The sequence below is a fragment of the Pangasianodon hypophthalmus genome, chromosome 15 (assembly GCF_027358585.1).
Source record: "Pangasianodon hypophthalmus isolate fPanHyp1 chromosome 15, fPanHyp1.pri, whole genome shotgun sequence".
Classification (NCBI taxonomy): domain Eukaryota; kingdom Metazoa; phylum Chordata; class Actinopteri; order Siluriformes; family Pangasiidae; genus Pangasianodon; species Pangasianodon hypophthalmus.
The window spans coordinates 21748838-21773608 of record NC_069724.1 but is presented as its reverse complement, the minus strand read 5'-3'; the positions used below and the strand labels follow the sequence as shown (position 1 = coordinate 21773608).

The 24771-nt window shown below is 39.5% G+C and overlaps 1 protein-coding gene across 6 annotated transcripts in view; it reads left to right on the top strand.

The window, feature by feature from the left end:
- Positions 1–24771, top strand: part of rxraa (retinoid X receptor, alpha a) — a 103646-nt gene that overhangs the window by 62596 nt on the left and 16279 nt on the right. For 5 of the 6 annotated variants that reach the window (XM_026928949.3, XM_053240330.1, XM_053240331.1 and 2 more), the window contains 3 exons: positions 17488–17638; positions 17747–17926; positions 21207–21391. In XM_026928949.3, the coding sequence (XP_026784750.1) occupies positions 17488–17638; positions 17747–17926; positions 21207–21391 (516 nt within the window). The remainder of the gene's footprint in view (positions 1–17487; positions 17639–17746; positions 17927–21206; positions 21392–24771) is intronic. The other variant, XM_034311279.2, reaches the window with a different exon arrangement.

The following is a 24771-nucleotide window of genomic DNA, read 5'->3' as shown; positions in this document are numbered from 1 at the left end:
TAGATATGGCAACATTGCACAAAATATCCCCTATGTTAAAAAACTCAGTGTAACATTTTTTCCATGAGAGTATTGTAATGTAGGAGGTTAGTAGTAGGAGGTTAATAGTATTCACATACACACATCTCCTTTAATTCTTTCTGTCTCTCTCTTCTGTACATTACAGCACAGAGATATTTACGTTATGTAAATCATTAATACTCTATAGATATTTACTCATGCAACATTAACTACTACATTATGCTCATTTGTGTAAATCCATTAGCTAACCCACAGACAAAGCGAATGCTTAGTAACACAGAAATGGACTTATTGAGAACATCTTAGCAATTTATTCACTAATTAGTGACAACTAAAATTCTACTTTAGAATATGGAACAAAGTATTTGTGACTTATAAGCTCTTAAAATCATGAATTGCAGTCACTTAATGCTTCCTAGTGTCTAATGATCTAACATGGACACTCTAATAAGATGTGAATTTAGGTTATTATTTTGTGCTCAATAGTTTGTAAAAGGTTTTAAAAGTGCACTGATCTCTACATATGCAGCAGTACAGGTATTTGTGAAAAAGGATAATACATAGTGAATAAGCCTTTTATAACTGTCTTTTTTGGGCAATAACAAGACCTAAGTTAACCCCTTGTATGTGTTTCTTAAAATAAAGTGTTCCCAAATGCTCTAATGTTCTTGCCCAGTCGCATGTTTTGATTCTCTGGAAATGTAATTTTATAACTACACTGGATCCATTTTACTGTAAACAAGTGTGGTTTTGTTTAAATCAACATCCATGTTCCACCCAAAACCCAGTGTTTCCTCGGGACGTTACAAACATCTTGAATGCGTTTTTATCTCCTAAATTACTGGTACTTTTTTTTTTGGAAAGCACAATTTTCAAAGTCCCATTATCCAGCAGTGCTGTTCATTGCCGCTAGTGGTCAAAAGTCACATCGGTTACCTTTAATATTATACTTCATATATATTTCACCTTTTTTACTTCCTGTGCCAATGAAAATTCAGTAATCTTGAAATCTAGATGGAAATGATGAAAGCGAGGAAATTTTATATAACACTGTGGTCGCTAGATAGCTAGGAACATTAACTAGGCTAATAAGTGGTACAAAAAAAACCCTCATTGCCCTGTCATATAATCTACATGTCCCTGGCATCCAGGCTAGTGATTTGTCCACCCCTGTTGCTATAAGGGTCCTGTGATAAAACTTTAAATACACATCCTACTTTTTAATCAATTTATAGTTACATTTAATGTAGTGTAACGTCTGCAAAACAAGTTGCTTCCTATTATCATTTATGTTACAGCAGCGTTCCCTCACCAGCCTTTCCTTTTTTCTCAGTCTTGAAGTTAATAAGAAAAAAAGCACAGCTTTTCATGTTACCAAGAAAAAACTGAAAGCCCTCTATCCTAAAGACTGTCCCTTATTGATGGTTACAAAGCACTGACACTGGAGACTCCTTCCATAAACGTTAAATAAATGTACAGAATCTCCTTATAGAAAAGTTCACCATAGCAACAATTATATGTTTTTCTTTAATAAGTTACAACAAAATTTTAATCTGTTTATTACAAGGCTTAGATTACGTAGAGGAACCCTTGCGTTGTTACTGTAGAAACGATAATGTTTTAGAACAAGAACAATTTTGTCAGGTCCCAAGTCATTTATTTTGTTAAGTCCTGGCCTGAGTCATACCTGTATCTGCCATGATTAAATAAACGAATGACCCAGTTAGCACCGCACTTGTCATAGGACTCTGTATAGCTCTGTACAGCCTCTGTTTAGTTCATTCTAAATTGGCACCTTCAGTTTTGCAGAATCTATTTGCTAGTAATGGAGTGTGTTAAGAGTGAAGAGGGCTTTCTGTCAGCCCTGTCAATGGATATTGCACACTGCTAGCCTTATCTTCATCCATTACACCTGAGAATCACTTTTGTCTTCCTTTGTCAGTGCGGGCACTTTGTAGTGATGTTTTCATTGACTGAGAAGTGAAGTGCTGGTCTGCAGGTGGGGTGCCACCTGTAGCACTCCGAACAACGGGCCTTTTGTTAGTCTCAATGCTTTCATTGCCATTAATCCACTGTATACATAATTTTACATTACAAGAGCACTCAATTCATGAAGAGGCCACACAAAGATGTGGTTAACATTATGGGTTTTTTAAAGCTTCTGAGTTTTTATAGCAGTTTGTTGGAATGTAGACATATAGTTCTTGGTGGTTGGATATACAGAATGTATTGCAATGCTTTACATTAAGGTTCTCTTAACTGACATTATTTGACACATTAGTTTGTACAGAATCTGCCGTCAGCATCATACAGCAGCTATTACCATTACCATATTGCCAACGTCAAGTCCTAGTGTTCAGTTTCTCTGAGGTCTTTCCCACCATCTGCCCCACTGTCAGAAAAACAAAGGTCATAACAAATGGGATACATGTTACACAAGGTACAACAATATACATAAATGTACCCTCAGGGGTAACTTATTGGTCTTTATGGTCTAATTATGTACATTTAAATGAGTTTTAAATGTCTATTACAATCACTTTGTGATATACATGAAGCAGCCCAGATGAAAGATATATGTTAAAGGTCCAAGGATGTACCCTTGAGGGACACCATATCTACTCTGAAAGTAGTATTCATGTGGATTTACTATGGGTTCTCTGGTTTCCTCCCACCTCAGAAAAATATATCTGTTGTCATGTATTCTCCCTCTCTGCTTACATGTTGTTCTGTCTTTCAGTTCCTGTCATGTGCTTTTGTTTACTTTGCCATGTGCTTTTGTTTCTGTTCTATTCCTGTCTTCGCCCTGTCCTGTCATTGTTGTTACCCAGTTGTATCTGTTCTGTGTTAAGCCTTAGATTCGTTTGGCAATTTATATATCAAAAATTGCATTGCCAAGGCATAATTTCTTCTTCTAATTCATGCTTCTCATTGTTTTGAGCTATGCCTGTTTATTTGGATATTCCTGTCTCCCTGTACCTAGACCCTACTTTTCATGACAACAGGTCCTGGTCACTGTACATTAAAGAGCATATTGATTTTATGCAATTCTGTACATTACACTTGTAGGTGGATTGGCTATGCTAAATTGCCCCTAGGTATAAGTGAGTGTGTGAATGTGTGTGTGTATTGTGCCCTGAGATGGACTGGCATTCCATCCAGAGTTTATTCCCAGTGTTCCCAGAATAGGCTCCGTATCCACTGTCACCCTCACCAGGATAAATTAGTTATTGAAGCTGAATAAATGATGCACAAATGCAGTTGTTTAGCATGGTAAAAATATATCACAGGTGAAAGAGGCTTGTTACTCTGGAGCTACGACACACTTTCAGTATATGTCCTGGATGAAAGAGTTTGAGTTTTCCTGGGCGTCTCTATTTCACACTCCTTGAGCCAGTTAACATAAGCAATACCTCATAAGCGTCATCCCTCATAAAGGGTCTGCTAAGTGAACGGTGTACAGTGGCAGCGCTAACATGGAAAAGGTGTAAATGTTTTACAGGAGATGGAACCCAGCACTATTAGTGTCTTAATGTGTCATGGTGATGTCATGGCTGGCCGTTTGTACGTTATATTGGAAATGTCAAACTACAGCTCTTTTCCTATGAGGCACTCATAAAACTTCTGATCTTCACACTCACTGGATAGCAGCATTGTGACTTGGCCTAAATGGGCACACAATAGAGCTGTGTGTAGAGGAGGCCTGAGAAACACTGTTACAGCTTTGGTAGGATCAGCCTGTGCATACAGCCAGACGGGATTTTTCCCCTCCCTCCTTCCCTCTCTCTCTCTCCCTCTCTCTCTCTCTCTCTTTCTCTCTTTCTGTCTGTCTGTCTGTCTGTCTTTTATGAACCATGTTCTCATGTGTGAACAAAAATGACCAGCCTGGTCCTCATGTTTTCATGTGCGAGAGTGAGGTAACGGCGCAGATTTTAATCTCCGCACTAAGACACAAAAAGATGATTTTCCACTCATTCTGTTTCATACCTAAAGCTGGGCCCCAGCATAGCTGATGGATGCCGTTGACTTTTAGAGCTGATGGAGGAGTCAAGCTTTAGGCTCGACACAAGGGTCTAATCATTCCCATACACACTCTCTCAAACACACACCGTGGTCACAGTAGAGTCTTTCATTGTCAACAGCCATTCAGGAAACTTGGCGATTATTACAAATCTGTATGTAATTAATGCAATGTTTGTGGTTTGTTTCTGTCAGATGGTGAAGTTGAAGAAAGAAAGGGACATGAAGGGAAGAACATGAAATGAAAGGCTAGAGGAAGGGGCTACCAGTAGTGCTGGAAGAGTTGAAGGGTGTCATGGCGGTAGCCTAAAACTATACTCTTTTCAACCCTTTTCTCAAAGGAAAACGCTTTGTTATAAAGGGTTACACAAATTTTTAAATGGTTCCTCCACAGCATCAAACCAAAGAACCCTTGAGGGTGCTAGATCTCACATCATAAAATCTGTTCTTGCTAGATAGGTTTCATTTAATAAAAACTGACAAGGGCAATTTTCAGCATTGTTGCATTTCAAGTTTTAAATAGCCTGATGTAATGATGAGAATCCTCCATCTGGCTAGCATTGTGATGTTTTTGGTCCACTTTCTAACTGGATTTCATAATGCTCATGCTGAATATGTGCACCATTATTCAATGGCCAATGGAGGTTGCGTAAAGCCAGTGTTCTCCTTTTATTTGAAACTAGTTGCACATCAAGAATGAAATGCACAACCTACCACTGCCTCACAGTCATATTTTGTTTGAATACTTTGGGGATGGATTACCATCTGTGACTCCCTCCTTATTTGAACCCCTCATGATTCATTAGCCAGGGCTTAAAATGTGACTGTATGGCTCTGGTGCTGGGCCATAACCCCACATGGGGCGCTCACTTACAAAGACTAACAGAACAGAAAAGAACAAAACAGGCATCAGCTGTAACTCTTGACAGCCTCGACTTAGCCGTGTCAGTCAAAAATTGAATAATATGCTACTAATATACTAGAGGTCCTGCTGGGCCGGTGTGACTTAATGAGTCTGAATGTTCTAAATGCTCGGAATTATTTTCCCACATGGAAGGCACAAATGGTCAAAATTCCACTCCAGGAGATTAGTATTAGTTAGTTTTTCCATTTCATCTTAAATGGATGTTTCAAAAGGAATCTAGTATGTAAGGACTAAAACATGATGGGGTGTGCTGTTGTAGGAAAATAAAGAATGGTAGGGTGTTACGATGCCTGACAAGAAGCCTGAAACTGATTATCTTCCAGTAACAGCATTTTCTGAAGTCACTGCTGTTAAAGAAGTTTAATTAGCACCTTTTGACCAATCAGATTTGAGAATTCATCACTGCTATAGCAAAAGGTCCCATACCAGAGAGAAGTGCTAAGACACATGGAGCAGACTTGGCTGAGATGTGGCTATAATGAAGAAAACATGTCTGTTATTTCACGTTCAGAAGTGATCCTGGGGTTTGTGGGAACGGGGAAAAGTGAGAGAGAGAGCGAAAACTCATCTCAAGTGTTTTTGCTCCAGAAATTTGGCCGTTTACCATTTCTTTGTCGGATAAAATAGCTCCACACAGCCTGCTGCGCTGGTCCGGAGCAGACAGCAATACGTCTTTGCAGTCCTGAGAGTGCTTGTCTGAGACCGAATCTCATTCTCAATGTGCAGTTGCAAAAACAATAACTTACCTTCTATAAAATACAGATTTTCCTCAAGGGGAGAGAAAACGATGTTTCAAATTATAGGTTTCTTTACGAAACACAAACACTGCATGCGGGACAGAGAACCTTTTCAGCGCAATTCTGTCTAATGTATACTACAAAATATGCGCACCGTCTGCCAAGAGGGACGGATCTTAAAGCGGTTGGAGCTCAGATCTTGTGAAATGCACTGCAGGACAGAATGAGGAGTTGTATGTGCTTTTATCTCTCAATCAGTCCAGCCATTTGGCATCCATGTCTGTTAGCACCACAGCAAATCTAAAGGCGGACTTGCTCCTTTTATTTCCCCTCAGCGTTCCTTTGCTCCAGTGGGATCCACAGATCGGGTCAGGCTTCTGTGTTGTCCCTGATACTCCTCGGCCAAAGCTTCTGATTGGATATCAGCCTTTTTTTGTAGCGTAGGTTATTTGTAAGGGTTATAATTAGGAGCGGTGCTGGTGGGGGACATTTGGAAGGGACTGATAGAGGGCTGTTGGCTATATGTCTATGAAGGAATGGCCAGAATGTTAAGTGGGGCTTTAACAATGAGCTCCCTCTTTTGTTTGTAATTACTGGATACTAATGTGATTTGAAGTTTAGTTTGTGTGTCTAATTGCCTTCGTATCGCTGTAGGAACTTGTGCAATATCTCTCAATATATCTCTTTTGAAGCATAACCTTGAAATAAGCATAGTTTATTTCCTCATCCTGCTTGCACAAGGATAAGCACGATCCACTCCCAATTTTTCACTTTCTTCCAGCATACACAGTCGTGGTTGATTCAATGTCAGTTTTTTGTCCTTGACTAATGAAATATCTCCATACTTCTGCCTGATGAATACATAGGTTATATAACATGTAAAGACTGACTTGCTGTAATTTTGCCAGTTGCTATGATACTTGGGCATGATTTAATTCTCCTTTGTAAATCCTAGTGCTGTCCTCAAACCAATCTTTAGAGATCACACTGAGCTTATACTGCAGTAATTACACTGAATAATCCATAAAAATTCCACTTATTAAGATGCATAGGAAAATAATCAGTAATCAGTGGGTGGCGATGCAGCCCAATGCAAAGTTACTGTTGATTATTTTCCTACAACAGCACGTTTTGAAGTGCCTTATTCCTCATATAACTGATAATCTGATAACGATATTGCAATATGCAATATTTTATCTAATACAGAATGACAACTCACACTTTTTTCAATTTATAGTTACGTTCAATGTTGTGGAACATCCACAAAACAGCTATAACTTAGCTATAAATTGGAATATGCAATATTTTATCTACTAAAAGAACAACACATCCATGAAACCTCTATTAACAGTTGTTCTCTTATCAGCCTCTTTTTTCCTCTTTCTTGAAGTTAATAAGACGACAAATGCAGCTTGTCACATGGCTGAGCAACTGCAAAGCCCTGCGGCCATGTAGAGACTACTTCCTTAAATAAACATTCTCTTTACCATATCAGTTAAATAGCACGTAAAAAACTGTTAGACTTAAATTACATGAGTGCCACCATACAGGTCCTTTGAGTTAGCTGTTAATGTAGAAACAATAATGTGTCAGAATGAGTGCATTAATATAAACTTGTAATTTGCCTGTCAGCGCTTCTGACCAATCAGATTTGAGAATTAAAAATCCTATTTGGCAAACATTGGACGTGTATAAGCACGGTTTTTGAGGCTGTTTTTTTTTTTTTTGTTTCCTTTAATTGGAGTGAAGCTTCGGATGAGAACATGACTCTAGGCGTGAATGCAGAACCATCATCCAGCTTTGTCTTTGTGCCAGGAATTAAACCCTGTTTTGATGAAAGACATGTAAAAACAGACATGTAATCCTCCTGCTGAGACACGAATTCGCCTGACTGAGCATTTTTCTTTTAAATGAGAAGAGCTAGTTAATTAATGAGAAGCTGAATTGATTTAAGCATGAAAACCATTGTTGTTGGAAATGGTGTTTCCTCACAGTATCTGATTTAACTACGTCTTTAAACCTTGACGTTATTTCTTGTCTTCCATAACCAAACAGAACAATGGATTAAAGATCAGCCTGTGTCTTTTTCTTTCCTCTCAGTGAGTGCACCAAGAGATACGCTAGACACACAATGTCACAAGCTTAACTCCACCAGTGATCTAGAAGTCACAAGTTGGAGCAGAAACAGAAATAGAGCACGCACTGATGGCAGTTAACAATAACAGAACGTTATCTTGGTTGGACCTTCTGGTTTAGATGCCTTTATTATCCAACTGTAGATGTTTTGCAACACCAAGAATCTAAAGAATGAGCTTGCATTCCTGAGAAGGATTTTCTTGCTACATTACATTGAAAGAATGAACCTGAAATTGGAGAACAATCTTGTACGAGTTCAGTGCTAGCAACAAAAGTCAAAACAAACTTAAATATAAGCTGTTAGTTGTATCAAATTTTGGACGGCTGTGTTGTGTCTTTCATGCTCCATTTTGTCATAATCAGATTCCCATGGACTTGTATGGTGGTGAGGGAACGACTGTTTATAGATGCTGTAACGTACTGTAAGTGATAGCAGGATGCTCGACAACATTAAATGTAACTATGAATGGATAAACAATACAACTTTTTTTTAGTTTTTTTAATAAATTAAAAATTTTTAGTGTTAGGAAATTTCTGTGGTATAAGCAGAATAAAACACTTCAGGCTGTTCCGTTATTGGAAAACAATTACCTTTGGGATGGTGACGGCAGCTCTGCTTAATTATTGGTATTTTAATACGTTATCAAGTGACCAACTGGTGCATCATGGGTCTTAAGGAGGAATCAAAACCCTATTTGGGTATTTTACCCATTCTTGATACATGCCTTCTTCTGTATTCGAGTTGATCTTTTTAAGATGATGTCAGGCGGTGTATATTTTGTATATATTTGTGCAGGGAGTGTAGCTGTCAGACTTCCAGAAACGTCTTATGCATTAGAATAATTGAGAATAAATCGTCACGCTGAGCTCCAGGACCACCTCTCTGTGGGTGACAGTTCCCAGAATCCCCTTCACACTCTCAGTGATGGGGTCACTCTCAGGCTGAGTTATGCATGCGAACAGCCAAAGGTCAAAGCTCAAGTGGGGTTATCGGGCCCAGGGGGTTACACACTGACCTCTGAGGGGTGTGTGTGGTGGAGTTTAGACCATTTCCATGTGGTGGTCTTTACTCTCTGGCCACATGAAGCACAAAACATTGGGGTGTGATGACATCATGGCTTCATGCTGTTCAATAAAATTCTGTTCACTAATTCATTTCTGTCTCTCTGAGCCATCGTTAAGATGCAGCGTTACGTAATTAGTCATCACCGGATCATCATTACTGATCTCAGTTCCACTTGAGATGAGTGTGTGAGAGGAGCTCCAGCGTATCAGCTGGAAGAGTGTGCGTAGGACTTTTGGCTGCAGGATATGAAGTAGCCTTTGAAGTGTCCTTTTGAGGGAAGTCTGTTCTCCGGCTCAGTAAGACGGGATAAGCTCCGTTAAAGCCCCTGCTCCGAATCTTCAGCTCTCTCTAAGGTGCTTAGAGGTCTCAGGATTGTTACGTGGACGCAGCATCCAGACGTTTCATCTGCATGTCCGCATTCACATGAACTGCATCGTGTCGTGTCTCCACTTTCTACATTTAAAATGCCAGGTGAGAATATGAAAGACAGTGATATAGAGTGAACTCGCTCCCGGGTCCTGCAGGGACACTGCACCGAGTCAGCTCTTTAATAGAGATCAGGAGATTTAGCGCCTCAAGTGAACTCTCGCACTGAACTAACGAAAGTGCTGTGAACTAGTGGAGAATTTCTCCGAGTTATCAGCAGTGAGAGAGACGCAGTGCTCTGTGAATATCAATGACTGCATCACAGACTCGAGTAGTCCAACTTTACTTCTATACATGACTCTAAAGACTGGAGCACTGCGTCATATTTAATGTCTTTCTTTTCTTTCCTTTCTCTTTCCTTCCTCTTTTGCATTTTATTTCTCTAAAATCTTTCTTTTGCTTCCTATCTTTTTTCTTTCCTTCTTACGTTATATTTTTCTTTGCTTTGTCATCAGTCTTTCTTTCTTTCTTTCTTTCTTTCTTTCGTCCGTCTCTTTTTTGTATTGGTTTTTTTCCCATTTATTTTAAGGTAATGTGTTGCCATGACAGTAGCATCCACAGTACTGTAACATTTTTAACTCTGTCCATATTTATCTTAAGCAAACCTACAAGATCTCACTTTTTCTCTCTTTCTTTCTCCAGTTGCCTGTTAGTGGTTTATATTTTGTATGGAGGAGAGAAAGAGTGAAAGAGAGGCAGCAGCTCAGAGCATGTCATATCATGAGTAAGACATGCTGGTTCTTTAAAAAAAAACAAAAAAACCTTGAATAATCCCACGCATGCTTCGGCTGTTGTCCTGCTCCTGCAGCGAGGTCATACTCTGTGCTCCTGCTGTCATTACTAAGCAGCTTGCAGAGTGACCCCTGACCCCTGACCCCTGGGAGACTGGACAACTAACTAATGGAGACATTGCCATGGGCTAGAGTTGATCAGCAGTGTAATGTAGTGTCCCACTTAAAGGAAACATAACTTATATATTTTACTCTAAGACGTAGAGAGGATTGACTTTTTTGCAGTTTTCACAGAGAGTGTGTATATGTGTATGTGTGTGTGTGTGTGTGTGTGTGTGTGGAGAGGGGCATTTTAGCGACACCCTGCCCCCAGAAACTAGGTTGCATGTTCATGTATGGGGCAAAGGGGGAGATTAATCTATTTGCAGTAACAGAAGTGAGCCCCTTTAATCCTACTGCCCCACCACAGAGACTAAGTCCAAGCAGATAGAGTTGCAAGTGCACTGAAAATAGGCTGAACAGAGACCGAGTACAGAATTTGGATGGGACGGAGAAAGGAAGTCTGCATGGAAGAGCAGTTAGAGGACAGGTGTGTAAAATCTTGCGTGATGTCTGTGTGCGTGTGTGTGTGTGTGTGTGTGTGTGTGTGTGTGTGTGTGCATGTTTAATAGAGTCCATTTCACAACACAGAACCTCATCATAACCGAAAGTGCTTTCTTTCAATGACAGGCTGTGTAAAATAACGCAGCGCTCGTGATTTATCACGTCTCACCCTTCCTGGATGCTTGCTAATGTCTTTCTTCCAGCAGCGCACAGGAGCTTGGTCTTCCAGCTAGCATAGCCTTGACTAGCCTCCACTTTACTCAAGGTTAATAGCTGCTTCTGAAGTGATAAATCAAATTTAGCCCATGTCTGGTTTTAAGCTGTAGTGTCCACGTGAATGATAGATGCACAGCTGGTGATGGCTTTAATGCAGCCTTCTAAAGAGAGAGAGTGTGTGTGTGTGTGTGTGTGTCTAAAAGCTCTTGTACAGTATAGATATTTGTATAGGGTCATACTGTTGTGCATGTGTGTATAGACTGTGTGTGGGCATCAATGTCCCTATTATTCAGTCAAGTGTGTGTGCATTTTGTAGGATTGCTGCATACCTGTTTAGTCTAGTGAAACGTAAAAGCCACTCTGTATTGGTGTTAAAGGAGGAGTGTGAGTTGTGTAAATATAATTATGTAGTATTGAGGTCCTGGTGTGGCACTAACAGAATTTTTGGCACCCTTGAAATGAGCTATGCAATAAATTTGAAATTTGTCTGTAAGACAAATGAAAGTAGTGAAGTTAATGCCCAAATTTATTTATCAGTCAAAATGGTACCAAGAGTGTGCAAAGCTTTGCTTAATTTAATGTGTTATTTCATAGACTTAATGTATTCATTATTATTCTAAAATAGTTGTGAGAGAGAGCAAGTGTGTGAGCAAGTGTGTTTAGTCTAGTGAAACATAAAAGCCACTCTGTATTGGTGTTAAAGGAGGTGTGTGTTGTGCAAATATAATTATGTAGTATTGAGGTCTTGGTGTGGCACTAACAGAATTTTTTAGCACCCTGAAATTAGTTTATTAGACGAGTGTAAATAGTGAAGTTAATGCCCATGTGTAAATTTATTTATACTGCAGTGCACCATTGAATGCTCAAATCTGATTGGTTAGAAGGTGTGCATCATTTCCTTATAACAGCACAGGTAGTTCCGGCCATATAATATAACAAAAATGACACTGAAATGTGATGCATCATATTATATATTACATGTATATAACATATTATATACATTATATGTTTATATTATTGTTTCTATAGTAACATCTCATACAGTGGACACTCTACATAATTATAAGACTAATGATAAATGGATTTAAAAGCAGATTGTTGTTTAGTAAAGTAATTCTTATAATCATTGATGTGGTGAAGTTCTTTGTTAGGAGATTTATTTAATATTTTTGGAAGGAGTGTCGGTTGTAAGCGCTCTCAGTGTGTGTGCGTGTGTGTGTGTGTGTGCGTGCGCGAGAGAGAGAGGCTGGTAAGGGAATGATTGTTTATTGCAGCTATAAAATAGGTCAGAACAGGAATTAAGTTGTTTCTCAGATGTCCACAACTTTAAATCTAACTATAAACCTTTAACATGCGTGCTGTGTCGTTCATTAATAAATTAAACATTTATTAATGTTTAATAAATGTTGGCTTGAGCTTTGTGCAGCACTTTCATCCACTGCATACTTCTATATTTGTTATTTCATAGACTTAATGTGTTCATTATTATTCTAAAATATTTGAGAGAAGAATCTCTGAGCAGGTGTGTCCAAAAGTTTGACTGGTAATGTAAAATAATGTAATGTAAAATAAAAAACACATGCTATCAGTCATATTTAGTGCTTTCAGATTTGGTGAAGCCTCTCCAAGAGAGGAGAATGTCTAACAAGTTTGGAGACACTTGTGGAAGGATCTTGGTCGACTCCTCCATGCAAAGCATTTTAAACTCATTTATATTCTCAGGCTTGTCTTCAGTTCAGGCCACGACAGGCTGAGATGGTCATTACAAAACATCCCACAGACAGTTCTGTGCTGATTTGAATGTATGTTTGGGGCCATTCTCTTGTAGAGAGATAGATATACGGCCAAGTCTTTTTGGCAAGCAGATTTTGGACCAAAATATCCTGGTACTTTGTCGTCATCAATCTTCACAAGAGCCCCTGAAGCACTAGTTGTAAAACACCCCCAAAGCGTCAGTGATAACCCTCCATATTTTATAGTGTTTATGGGGACTTTGGGGTCTTGTATGCAGACCCTTTTTTTCTTCTCAGCACACCGATAGTGTTTATGGTGGAAAATGTTCCATTTTGGTCTCGTGTGAAAACAAAATGCACAAATCTACTTGTAAATTCAATGACGCATGAACGAGTGCAAATCTTGTCCAAACAGATTATTGTTATGGATGCGGAAATTGTGTGTAATTGGTCAGTAATTGGTCAAAGTGATAACTTCAGGAATCATGTAAACATATTTTTTTATTTATATCCTTGATTATACTTGATGGTGTTTAATTTTATAAAATGTATTTCTATATCCATATTTTATTTGGGCAGGTCAACAACCATCATGTTTTTTGTGTGTTGAAAGCTCTGTTTTTTGTTTTTTTTGTTGATTGACAAGAGAGATTTTTCAATGTGTGAAAATATTATAACTAATTTTGTGTTATAAGCTCCTGGATACTAAGAGCAATATGACAATGAGAGAACTTATTAAGGCTGATTATTTGGTTGCGTTTTTTAAACATTGTCTATTTGTGTCATTATATTTGCCACATGTGTTTTTCAAAAGAAGGTATTAATTTTACAAAGAATATTTTTGTGCTGAAGGAAGGTAGCTTTTAGTAGTTTTTTCCCTATTGTTTATTGTATTAGCTAAATAACTGTAAATAATGTTTATTTTATACAATAAGCTTTATTCATTTTAATGAAGGGTACCAATAATTATGAAGTTGCCTAAGACACACAAATATACCAAGCAGGCCTAAATGGTGATGAAAGATGAAAAGGAGAAGAAAATCAAGTGGTGGAACACATCAATAACAGGAAGTCTGATACAAAACCATAGATGACAATCAAGCAAAATACAGTACACAAGATTAGCATGCATCAATTTGAAACATAATAAGAAATTGTAGTTTGCAAAAAAAAAAAAAAAAAAAACAAATAAAAAATAAAATATTTTGTGCAATTTTTGAACTCAAATTGCCAAGCAGTGGAAGAAACTATTGAGTGGTATGTGTGTAAACTGCACACTAAATCCAAGTTTCTTGTTCTGAACTAATGTCTTAACATCAGTTTAGTTTCATTGTTTTGAGCCACAGTGTTGTGATGAACAGGGATTCGTGTTTGTTGAAGCCCTCTCTTGGTTTGGTGGCGTGTCTTGTCTGTGAGTGTCCTCTGGCCATCTGACACTACACAGCCGTCTCTACCACTCACATCAACACATAGGTCAAGCGTTAACTGAGAAGTGACGGTGGTCTTTTCTTTCCAAATGGGGTCCTGACCCAAGCTGTCTTGCCTCTCTTACTGGTAGCACCTTCACTTGCTTGAGCTCTGTTGGATACGCATCCTCTTAATGTATTCATAATCATAAACACTGTTAGGGTGCTTTCAAACTTGGCATTTTTCTAATGTTTTCAAAGTGACAGAAAGCACTTTTTAGTCTCCTGACCAATCAAGAAACAAGTTGGGGCGAATGAGAAAAACAAACGTGGAGAACAAAGTGCTAGTGACAAAAATTAGTCTTATAGGCTCCCAAGTGGTGCAACAGAAAATTGATCACTATTGTCCAGAGATCGTGATTTGAATCCCAATGATGCCACAAGCATCTGTGGCCAGGAGCCAAGAGAACAGTGGGAGGAAACACTACCTAAATGTGGGTGTCTATGAGCACATGTATGTGGAAGAGGGTTGATAGCACTTTCCTCTGAGTGTCTTATGCTGCCCTGTGATGATGCCTGAGCAGCGGCTCGAAAAGATCTGGTGGGCTGGCTTCACATGTCTCAGAGGAAGCACATGTCAGACTTTACCCTCCCCAGTTGGTAGCTGTCGTGTATCCCAGGGAAGAGCTGGTGGATGGGTGGGAATTTTTGAGGTGACCAAATTAAGGAAATTTACATTGAAATTTAGGTTGAAATTTATGTTGAGTAGAATATGTTCACTGGCAATTTTCCAATATTGAAATTTTAGAACTTTAATACTGATAATAATAAATCTAATCTAGAGGGCAAGCTAGTGTAGTTAGTTAGCTGATACTAGCTAGGAAAGTTGTTATGGTAAGAACATTGTCATGATTACAGAGTATTTCAAGTGAGACACTAGATTTTCATATCAAATACAAAAGGTACTCCAGACAGCACTTTTTCAGTTGGTAAAAGGCAAAATAATTAATAACTGCAAACATGTTTAGCAAGGGGAAAAGATGAAAGATGTCTAATGAGTAAAGTGCTTTTAAGAGTGTGACATTATGAAGTTTGATTTGTATCTTTCAGTGAATTATCAGCTTCCATCAAGTACAGACATCCGCATACAGATTTCCCTGCTCAGACTGGTACACCTCATCACAAGGATCTTTCCTGACTCTCTCTCTCTCTCTCTCTCTCTCTCTCTCTCTCTCTCTGTGAATATGTAAGTCATATCAGTCAGCTGGTTCAGACCAGCCAGCCAAAGCCCCAGAGAAAGAGCTCCTCACACATTTTCAGCAAAATAGTGCATAACATATTTTGCTTGTTGTCGATTGTGGATTTTGGATGTCAGTGTTCCTAATAGCACTTATAATGCATCACATTTCAGTGTCATTTTTGTTTGGAGGTAAATGTTGTATAATGTATAAAAAAAAAGACAAAGAGAGACATTATTAATGCACCATGAGCGCTGTACATGTTTGGGTGGTGATGATCAGTGATTGGAAAATGATGAATTGCTGTTGATTGTAGCTTAGACCTCCCTCACGCGCTCTTATAAATCCATGCGGAACGCCATAGGCCTTATTTCAGGATATTCATGTATGAACAAATCTCCCTCTGTGTCTGGATGAGTTCACCCCAGCACATTTTTGGCACGGGTGTGTTTTTGCAAGAAAAAAGAAACACAAGCCTGTCTTTATTCCACTGTCCTGTTCAATATTTTATTGCAGCTATCCTAGCATAGAATATTTGCACTGGCAGTGTTGAATGAGAATAAATGAGGCTCAGGACATATCCTGCAATGACTGCTTCCCTAGAAAGAGAGAGAAAGAGAGAGGATGGAAGTGAGGGAGATGAACAGAGAAGGCATGTGTGCCTGAAAGCATGGGCCGGTCCCCAATGCATCTGCTTTAATCACATGAGAATCTCCATGTGTCTTTCCAAACTCAATCAAAGGCCAACATTCACAGGCTGCATTGTTTCATATGTTGGACAGCAGTGAAACAGAAAGCAGGTTTATTTTAGCTAGGAATCGGGAATATGACCAGTGTCCAGGTTTTTAAAACAATGGATGGGAAAGAGGGTTGAAGAGAACATTAAGGTGTGGCACCAACTAATTATGTATCCTTCCATTATATGTGACGTCACACTGTGTGCCATTTTTGCTGCCATAATGAAGACTGAATAGGAGACTGTGACAGTGTTGTTGAGTCTGTGCTTCATTAAGAAGATCCATTTTCATTTATACTGATGATCAACTGTCCAAATGTACTTGTCTACATACAATACATTTTCAACAAGCAGCAGTGCTAGATAGCTACAGTATGGGACAAGTTTATCTCAGCAGGAGATACTAACATTAGCAAAAGTTACTTACTCGATTATGAATGTAAAGACCCAGTAGGCTTCTGTAGTTTTAAATCACTTTGAGGCTTTTTCCAGACCAGGTTGCGTATGAGATAAATATATCTCATTTTAAGTTTAAGTGGCAGTTTGGGGGAAAGTATATAAGGACCACAGTCTATTTTATTTGCTTTTCCAAAGTAAGCTGAGTAACTTTAGCTATCTTTCGCCTCTAGTTATGCTCATGTTGTGCAGCAAAGCCAGAAATCCCAAATGTGTTGGCCTGAAACAGAAATTTTGTTCTTTGATGCAAATTTATTGGCCTTAATGCTGTTAATGTCTGACCCTGCCTCTGGACTGTCTCCTTGTCATAAGACAATGAGACACGTTACAGTAAAAGAGAGCAGCATCTTACTGAGTGGGCTGAATATCATCTTGCCCAGTAAGGCCTGAGTTGCCCACAAAAGTAGCCTATTTTTTATAAAGCCCACACTGTGTTTTTTGGAGTACCACTGGACAGGTCAGCGACCATAACCTGCTGTTACCTACATCACCATGCCGCAACATTAGATCACCTTTGTTAATTTCTCCACCCCTGAAATGTTACCATTAGTTACCTCTGATTGACGAAGGTTTTGCATTCGCATTTACATGGATGACTATATTTGAAAACCAGTGCTTGCTTAATACATAAGATTACCTGCAATGTCTGGCATCATGGCTCATATTATACAGCTAACTACAGTCGAATCATTGATGTAGAACTCTATAACACGGTTTTCCTTTCAAGTAGAGTAGGGCTCTTGACGAACCCTTTTTCTCAGAGAGTAAATATTGTGATACATATCATGTATTGTCTTAAAATATCGTGTTTGTATCAACTTCTGGCTATTTAGTATCTACACTGTTGTAAAAATAAGGTTAGATCTAGAACTGTTAAAGGTTCTTCAGCTTGTCCCTGAACCCCAAGGGATTCTCTATCAAAGTAGAACTCCTTAAGGAAGTCAAGAAGCCGTAGCTGTACAAAGAACCCTTGAAAAACCATTTTAAGAGTGTATCTAAACAGGTTTGTGTTGTTTTTGTGCGTATATATGTTACAGTTAAACTCGCCGATGAACTCCGTCAGCAGCTCAGAGGACATCAAGCCTCCGGTGGGCATTAACGGCATGATGAAGGTGCCAGCGCAGTCCTCGGGGACCCCTCTGTCTCTCACCAAACACATCTGTGCTATCTGCGGAGATCGCTCCTCTGGTATGCGCACACAGCAGCACAAAAATAAATGGCTAAATACTAACTAGAGCATTTTGTAATTTTGAGTCCCATGTGCGTCTCAGATTGACGGATATGCTGTCTCCTCAGGTAAACACTACGGCGTCTACAGCTGTGAGGGCTGCAAGGGGTTCTTTAAGAGAACCGTACGGAAGGACCTGACCTACACCTGCAGAGACAACAAGGACTGTGTGATCGACAAGCGCCAGCGAAACCGCTGCCAATACTGCCGCTATCAGAAATGCCTGGCCATGGGCATGAAGAGAGAAGGTACAGCAGATTACAGAGAGGACAGGAACATAGCACTCGTCCTCTTTTATACTCTGATACAGAGCTCAGACATATCCATATTCTACTGTATGCTGCAGAGAGTGCAACTTAAACCAAATGGAAAGCCGTTACTGTGGTTGCTGATTTGTGTAGTGAGATATTTTGTGTAGCGGGTGCAGTAAATTCACCGCTAGCTGACTCCACTGGAAACGGGCAAGTTGATGCATGGCAGTGATTAAACATTCAATGACCTTGGACTTTGACGAGATCAGACTCTTAATTAGTGCGTCGATAGACACGCGGTCTTCTGATTCAGCAACTGTGATATGTGAGCGAGACTATGCAGGAGGCTTGTGTTACTGTGATAAGCATCCATAGTGGACTCTGGAGGTTGTTGTAGGTTATCCTGGCCTTTAAAAGAGCAGTTTGTCCTTTTTAGTTTGCCCTCTGCTGCTTCTGAGGTGAATTGCAGTCAGTGTTTTCCTGTGTTTTTTGGGGTATAGCTGTAGGGTTTGTTTTTAATTTTTTTAAAAAAAAACACCTACTTCAAGTTTAAATCAAAATTCAAATACATATACAGATATTTGGAGCACTAAACAGATTCATATCCAGATAGTGGCATTGTATTACACGTCTTATATGTCTTATATTACACATCTTGTATTATATGCCTCATGCCTCATTGTCTGAAAAAAGGAAGAATAACTAAGCATGTTACACTCAACAAAGTTAATAAGGTCAAGACTGGCCATTACCTATGTTAATCTTTGCTACCTGGTGGAGGAACGGCTCTGTTATGGCTAATGGTAGAACTCATTTCAGGGTCAGAAAAATGTACACCGTAGCCTAAAGAAATTAGGTTCATTCTAATGTGATATTACAGATCACAGACCCCCTATCTTCGACATTAAATGACTTTTATAGTGCTAGGGACATTTCAAAAAAATTACATAGTAGTCCTTTAAACTGAGGAATGGGGTATAAAAGGAAAATGTAGGGGTCGGAATGGGCCATTGGGACATCGCTTTCGTTTTAGTTCGTTTTAGGTGGCTCTCCTGATAAAGCATGAACCAGCCTTTATTCTCTTGCCATTCTAACTCAGATCCCAAGGCAAGAGATCACAGTAAGCCGAGTGCAAAGGAGGAGACAAACAGAGAGAAAATGTGTTTACCCCTATGTAGGAGGACATTAGCACTTTTAGTATGTTAGTCACACTCATTCCCGAGAGAATGAGATGGAAGACTTCGTCAGCGCTGGGTTTACTTCCAAAAGCTTTACTTGTTCCTTTTTGGTAATGCCTCTTGACAGGAGAGTATCATGTTCTAATCCAAGAGCACTTCTCCTGTTCAGACAGTGAAGCCAATATATCATAGCTTTGTCTATACAAGTACCCTGCTGACAAAACAATTTAGTTTAGTGTGAATTTCATGCAGGTTTATGCTGGATGGATTGGTTTAGCTGGTCTCCTAGTATGGACATCTAGCAAAACCTTTCTGGAAAACTGGAGCAAGTTGTTTTTTCTAGTAGAGGAATGAGTATGAGAGGCCCCCCAGGTGCATCTAACTTCAGATCAGTTTAGCTTCAGACAGATCAGATGAGAAACACACACACACACACACGCACACACACACACATATATATATATATATGTATATACACAGTATAGCTTGGAGTTCTTGTGAGTGAGCTACTCAAACGTCCTTTACATTAGATCCCACTCAGTACCTACTAGACCTCAAGTACACTGCAGCATTGGACATTAGAAATGAATATGTGCAGTGGGCCTTCCTTGACCCGAGTGCACCCCTTATCCCATTCGGTTTGCTTGAACAGCCCATAAGCCATTCCCCCCTGTAGCCCGAGGCAGGGGAAGAGCAGGGCCGCGCCAACCCGAAAAGGGCTGAGTGAAACTGCAGGAAAACAGGATTAAATGAATTTATGCTCTCCTCCTTCTCCGAAGGAAATAAAGCTAACGTGATTTCAGGCCGCCTCACCTCTCGCTGACTCCACGAGAAGTATTCTACCCTTGGGCTGACCTCCAGAAGCAGACAGCAGTTTCTGTAAAGTGGGGCCCCCTTTTTCCTCCTGCCCCGAGGGCCCCTTCACCAAGCCACTACTGTGATTCAGCGGCGAGGAAATAGCACGGGATGAAAGAAAACCTAGAATGTGTGTGGCATGTGTGGGTTTCCACATATGTGCAGAATGGGGGCTGTATCAGGAGAAGGTTTTTGGATGAACAGAGTATCACACATGCAGAAACAGAAAGAGAGAAAGATGTTCTCGGAACCGTTTGAGGCCTGAAGTGCGGTTAGTTCTGCCTTGGCCACAGTTAGACAGAGTGTCTGCTCAGCACTCTAACCACTTTCTGTTGGTCTGCTCGAGCTCATGAAATGCCCGATCCATTAAACTAAACACTGTGGCTGGGTTAGAAACAAAACACTCCACTGTGCCTTATTCCATCAGTCTGTTTCTGACACGTCTATGAAAGGGTGAATCGGAAGCTAGGGTCCACAATATCGATACCTACTGCTTAATATTCTTCCACCCTGGTGAAGCAAATCCAGGGGGTCTATGATCTGTTAGAGTTATTGTTAGGGCAGATGTGCCAAGATCTACAATTTAGCCTTATTATTTTTGACCCCTTGCCACGGCAATACGGTAGACACCTGAAAACTAACACAAATAAAATTCTTCTAGCAAAAAACATTCCCTGAGGGGGGAAGGATACAAAACCTGAAAGGCACGTTTACTTCTATTAGTGATTACTTTTGCTTAATGCGAGTTGATCAGGTGAACTTTGACCTATGAATTTGCAAACCTTAGTTTTGTGAACCAGTAGAAAACAAGAGGACAGGCCTATCCTTATTTAGCATTTATGCTGTTAGCATGGAGCTGTCTCATCCAGTGACACATGCTAGGGTGTATATCATAAAATTATGGTTTTTTTCTCTCTGCCTGCTGGGATGTTCTTGTTAGTAATATTGTGGCTCTGTTAAAATATTATAAGCCTTTTTGAGTGAATTGATTATAAGCCTTTTTGAGTGAACTAGAAAATTGTTAATGTGATAGTAAATGTTTTAGATCTACACTTTAACACAGGTCTATGGGGGAAAAGCTCTCATGCCTCATGCTCTTTATTCATGTTTACCTAAAGTGTCTAATATTTGGTAGTGTCAATAAAAGAAATCTGTCCTGCCATCTTCAGAAGGCTCTGCAGATTTTTTTATACTGGAAAGGGTTTATACTGGACAGTGTAATCAGCAATACTGAATGGACCCAGTTTTTTTGCATACAGCCGTTCAGGAGGAACGTCAGCGAGCTAAGGATCGAAATGAGAATGAGGTGGAGTCGAGCAGCAGCGCCAATGAGGACATGCCCGTGGAGAAGATCCTAGAGGCCGAACTCGCTGTCGAGCCCAAGACAGAGACGTACATCGAGACCAACCTGGGCGTGCCGTCCAATTCGGTGAGTAAGCAGCTATTGTGGCCATATCCCAAATACAAGCTTCTCTTAAGGCCACACTAAACTTTAAAAATAGCTTTATAACTTTAAAAAATATATTTGTTTGTGATTAGAGCCTTTCTGAGGGAATTTATCAAAGTGTAAAACTGTCATTGTTGAGGTTTTAATGGGTTTGATGGTTTGATGGGGTTTGATGGGTGTGTTTTAGTGACAGGCAAGTGTTGTGTCACAAAATATGTGCAGGAAAACGGGAGGAGTCTGTATGGTTGGAAGTGTTTCTAATTTGCGTACTCATAGAATCTGGATGAATTGATGAGGATAAATGTGTACCTTTTTGTGTTGTCTAATGGTATTACGTGATACCACCACGTTCTTCAATATAGGCTAAAATTTGTCTTGTCTTCAAAATATTTTATGTAAAGACTTCGTAATTCAGCTTTGTTTTGTCCTTATTCTGGTGTAAGTTTATTTTAGTCTGAATATTTTGTCTGTACATCAATTTATTTTTCTTAATCACAGAGCTCCTATTTGTCACATCCGTGGATGCTTTAGAAACGACTCATGTAAAATAAAACAGACAAAACATTTAGGCAGAAGTAAACATATATGCATCAAAAAGTAAAGAACAAAACAATCCATGGTTGCTGAGTTATAAAGATAGTAAAGGCTTAGCAGGTAAAAATGGGATAAGGCTTGAATAATAGTGTTACAATGTTTCGTAAGATTTTAAAGTGGAGACACTGCTGCAAGAAAGGATTAGATGTGGTAGTGAATCACAAGGTTTTTGGAGGTTCTGAGCCAACCTATCTTTATCCCACAGATGACAAATGGGGATGGTGAGCAGACCAGACATGTTAGTGTCCAGCATGCGGTTCTTCAAGGCGCCACACGCCTGAAAAAACATTCAGATATGGTGGGAAAGCGTATATGGATATTTGAAATACCTTGTCTTCCCATCCATTACTCGCACTCCCTTAGCTCAATCTATGGAGTCTGGTTATGACCTCTTTTATTTTTTCTGTGTGAGGAATTGTTTATTCTGTTGATCAGCATGTCATACTTCCAAGAAACTTTAAAAGTGTAGTCTAAGCATTCTTAAGGAACTGCAGTATAAATTACAGATCTGAATGCTGTTCTGGCATTATACACCTGTCACCACAATTTATTGTTCCTCTTAGATGTTCCTTCATTTGGGTAGATCTAGTAATATTGGATATCTGCACTGCCTTTGGAGTAACTTGTGACGTGAGCTCCACAGGGAGCTAGTTAGCATTGCTTTTGTTTAATTTGTTCTTCATTTAGCTTCATTTTCAAAAAACAGCTGCCCTGTGACTTTACAAGAGTCGTGGACTGGACTCATGTGGTTTCATGAGGAATAATGTATTAAGATGGTCATATATTTCAAATGACAAAAGAGACTTATACCACAGTTTTGCAGAATTCTCCATTCTGATTGGTCAGACGGTGTTGATTAATTTTGTATAAGAGCAATTTTGACAGTAGTGCCAACTATAATTCAAATCTCAGTTTTATATTAATACACTTCTTCAAATATTTTATTGTTTCTAGAGTAATGCAGTATTTCCATTACTATTTCTATAGTAACAACTACTATGGTGGACGCACCATTTAAAAATCATGTTATTTAAAACTCAAATATTCTGTGATATGGTGAACTATTCTGTAAGGACATGTTTATTTACCATTTTTGGAAGGAGTCTCCAGTGTCAGCACTTTGTAGCGGTCAGAGTGCTGCTCCTGTAAGTTTTCTGCTATGGGAAAGCCTTCAGGAGAGATGACTTGTATTTTCTGGTTTCTCAGTAACATGAAAAGCTGAATTTTTTTGGCTCCAAAAAAAAAAAGAGAGTCTGTTAGGGAACAACTGTTTATATCTGTAAGGGAACTAACATGTCTCTCAGACATTCCACGACATTAAATGTAACTACAAATGATTAAAACTTCAAAGGATGCCTTGTAGTAAAAATTTTAATTATTGGCAAATTGCTGTGGTATAAGTGGAATAAAACACTTCAGGACATGCTGTTTAGGAAAATAATCAACTTTGGGGTGGTAACAATAATTCTGCTTCACATTAGGCCACATCACAACACCCTTTCATTGATTATTTTCCTATAACAGCACACCCCAAGGTGTTTTATTCTTTACCAATCACAGACAAGTCAAGGTCTCTGTTGTTTGAGGTACTGTTTAGGACAGCTGGGTTGAGTTTTCACCCTCGGAGGTTGGTAGCTGTAGTGTGATAAAACTTGCTAGTTCCATCTAAGACAAGATCTTTGGCTCAGAGTCGAATGCAGTGCGTTCTGAGCTATAGAGCAAAGGTTCTGCTTTCTCTGCTTTCACACAGAAATACACACAAAAAAGTCCACCCGGGAAGTGTTTTTTTGGGAGACAGAGAAGACAGCAGTGCTTAGTGAGAAAGCAAGTGAGAGTCTGGGAGCTTCTTTTGGGATTGTCCTGAAAGTGAAGGCAGTGGTTATGCGAGTAAATGGGGTTTATTTTTGGAGTATGAGAATGCATGAGCAGTAGTGGGTGACATTGGGGAGATGTAGAGGAAGGAGAACTGCCTCTGGGGAAGCTAACACTAGAAAGCACTCCATCACAGTCTCGTTGGTGAAGACACACTCTCGCTAGAAATAGAGCTTCAGCATGGAGGCATATTTGGCTCCCTTACGCAACGGATTTGTTTATCTCTGGTAGGGATGATGGCTTGTGAAATATAAAAATGTAAGATAAACAATGAACCATGACAGCGTGAGCTATTTTAGATGAGCTGGGACGTCTGTTCCCATGTGGTATCCATGCTCTTGACAGGCAGTGTCAAATGAAACGTTGACTCATTCTCCCCCGCTCCCTCGCTTGTTTGGTCTCTTCCTCCTATCTGTGCTCTTTTAGGAGCTACTGTCCCATGCGCTAATTAATCACAAGGCTTCGTCCCCGAATGCACCTAATCACTGGGGTTGGGCTGAGCTGAATGAACTGGGTTTAGCTCATGGTGACCTAGATCAGGAGTTAAACAGGCGTTAGTAATATGCCTCCATTCAGGCAAGGAAGGGCCTTCAGTGTGTTCTATCTTTACTTCCTTCTATTCCCTGTCCAGCTCAGTCTTTCTCTCGGTGTTGGAATGATCGGGGTGCCACATTTCATTCTCTCATTTTCTCATTCTGTTACCATTTTGTTACTGCTTATTCAGAGTATTGCAAGACGGGTTTTTGGACACTCCATTTAGATCATTAAAATTACCTGAGGAGAGGTCATTTAAGTCTGCAGACTTGTGAACTACAACTGCACTGTGATGTAACATAAATAAGAGTAATATGATGATATACAGTATTAATGAGAAGATGGCAAGCATTCAAACAGTC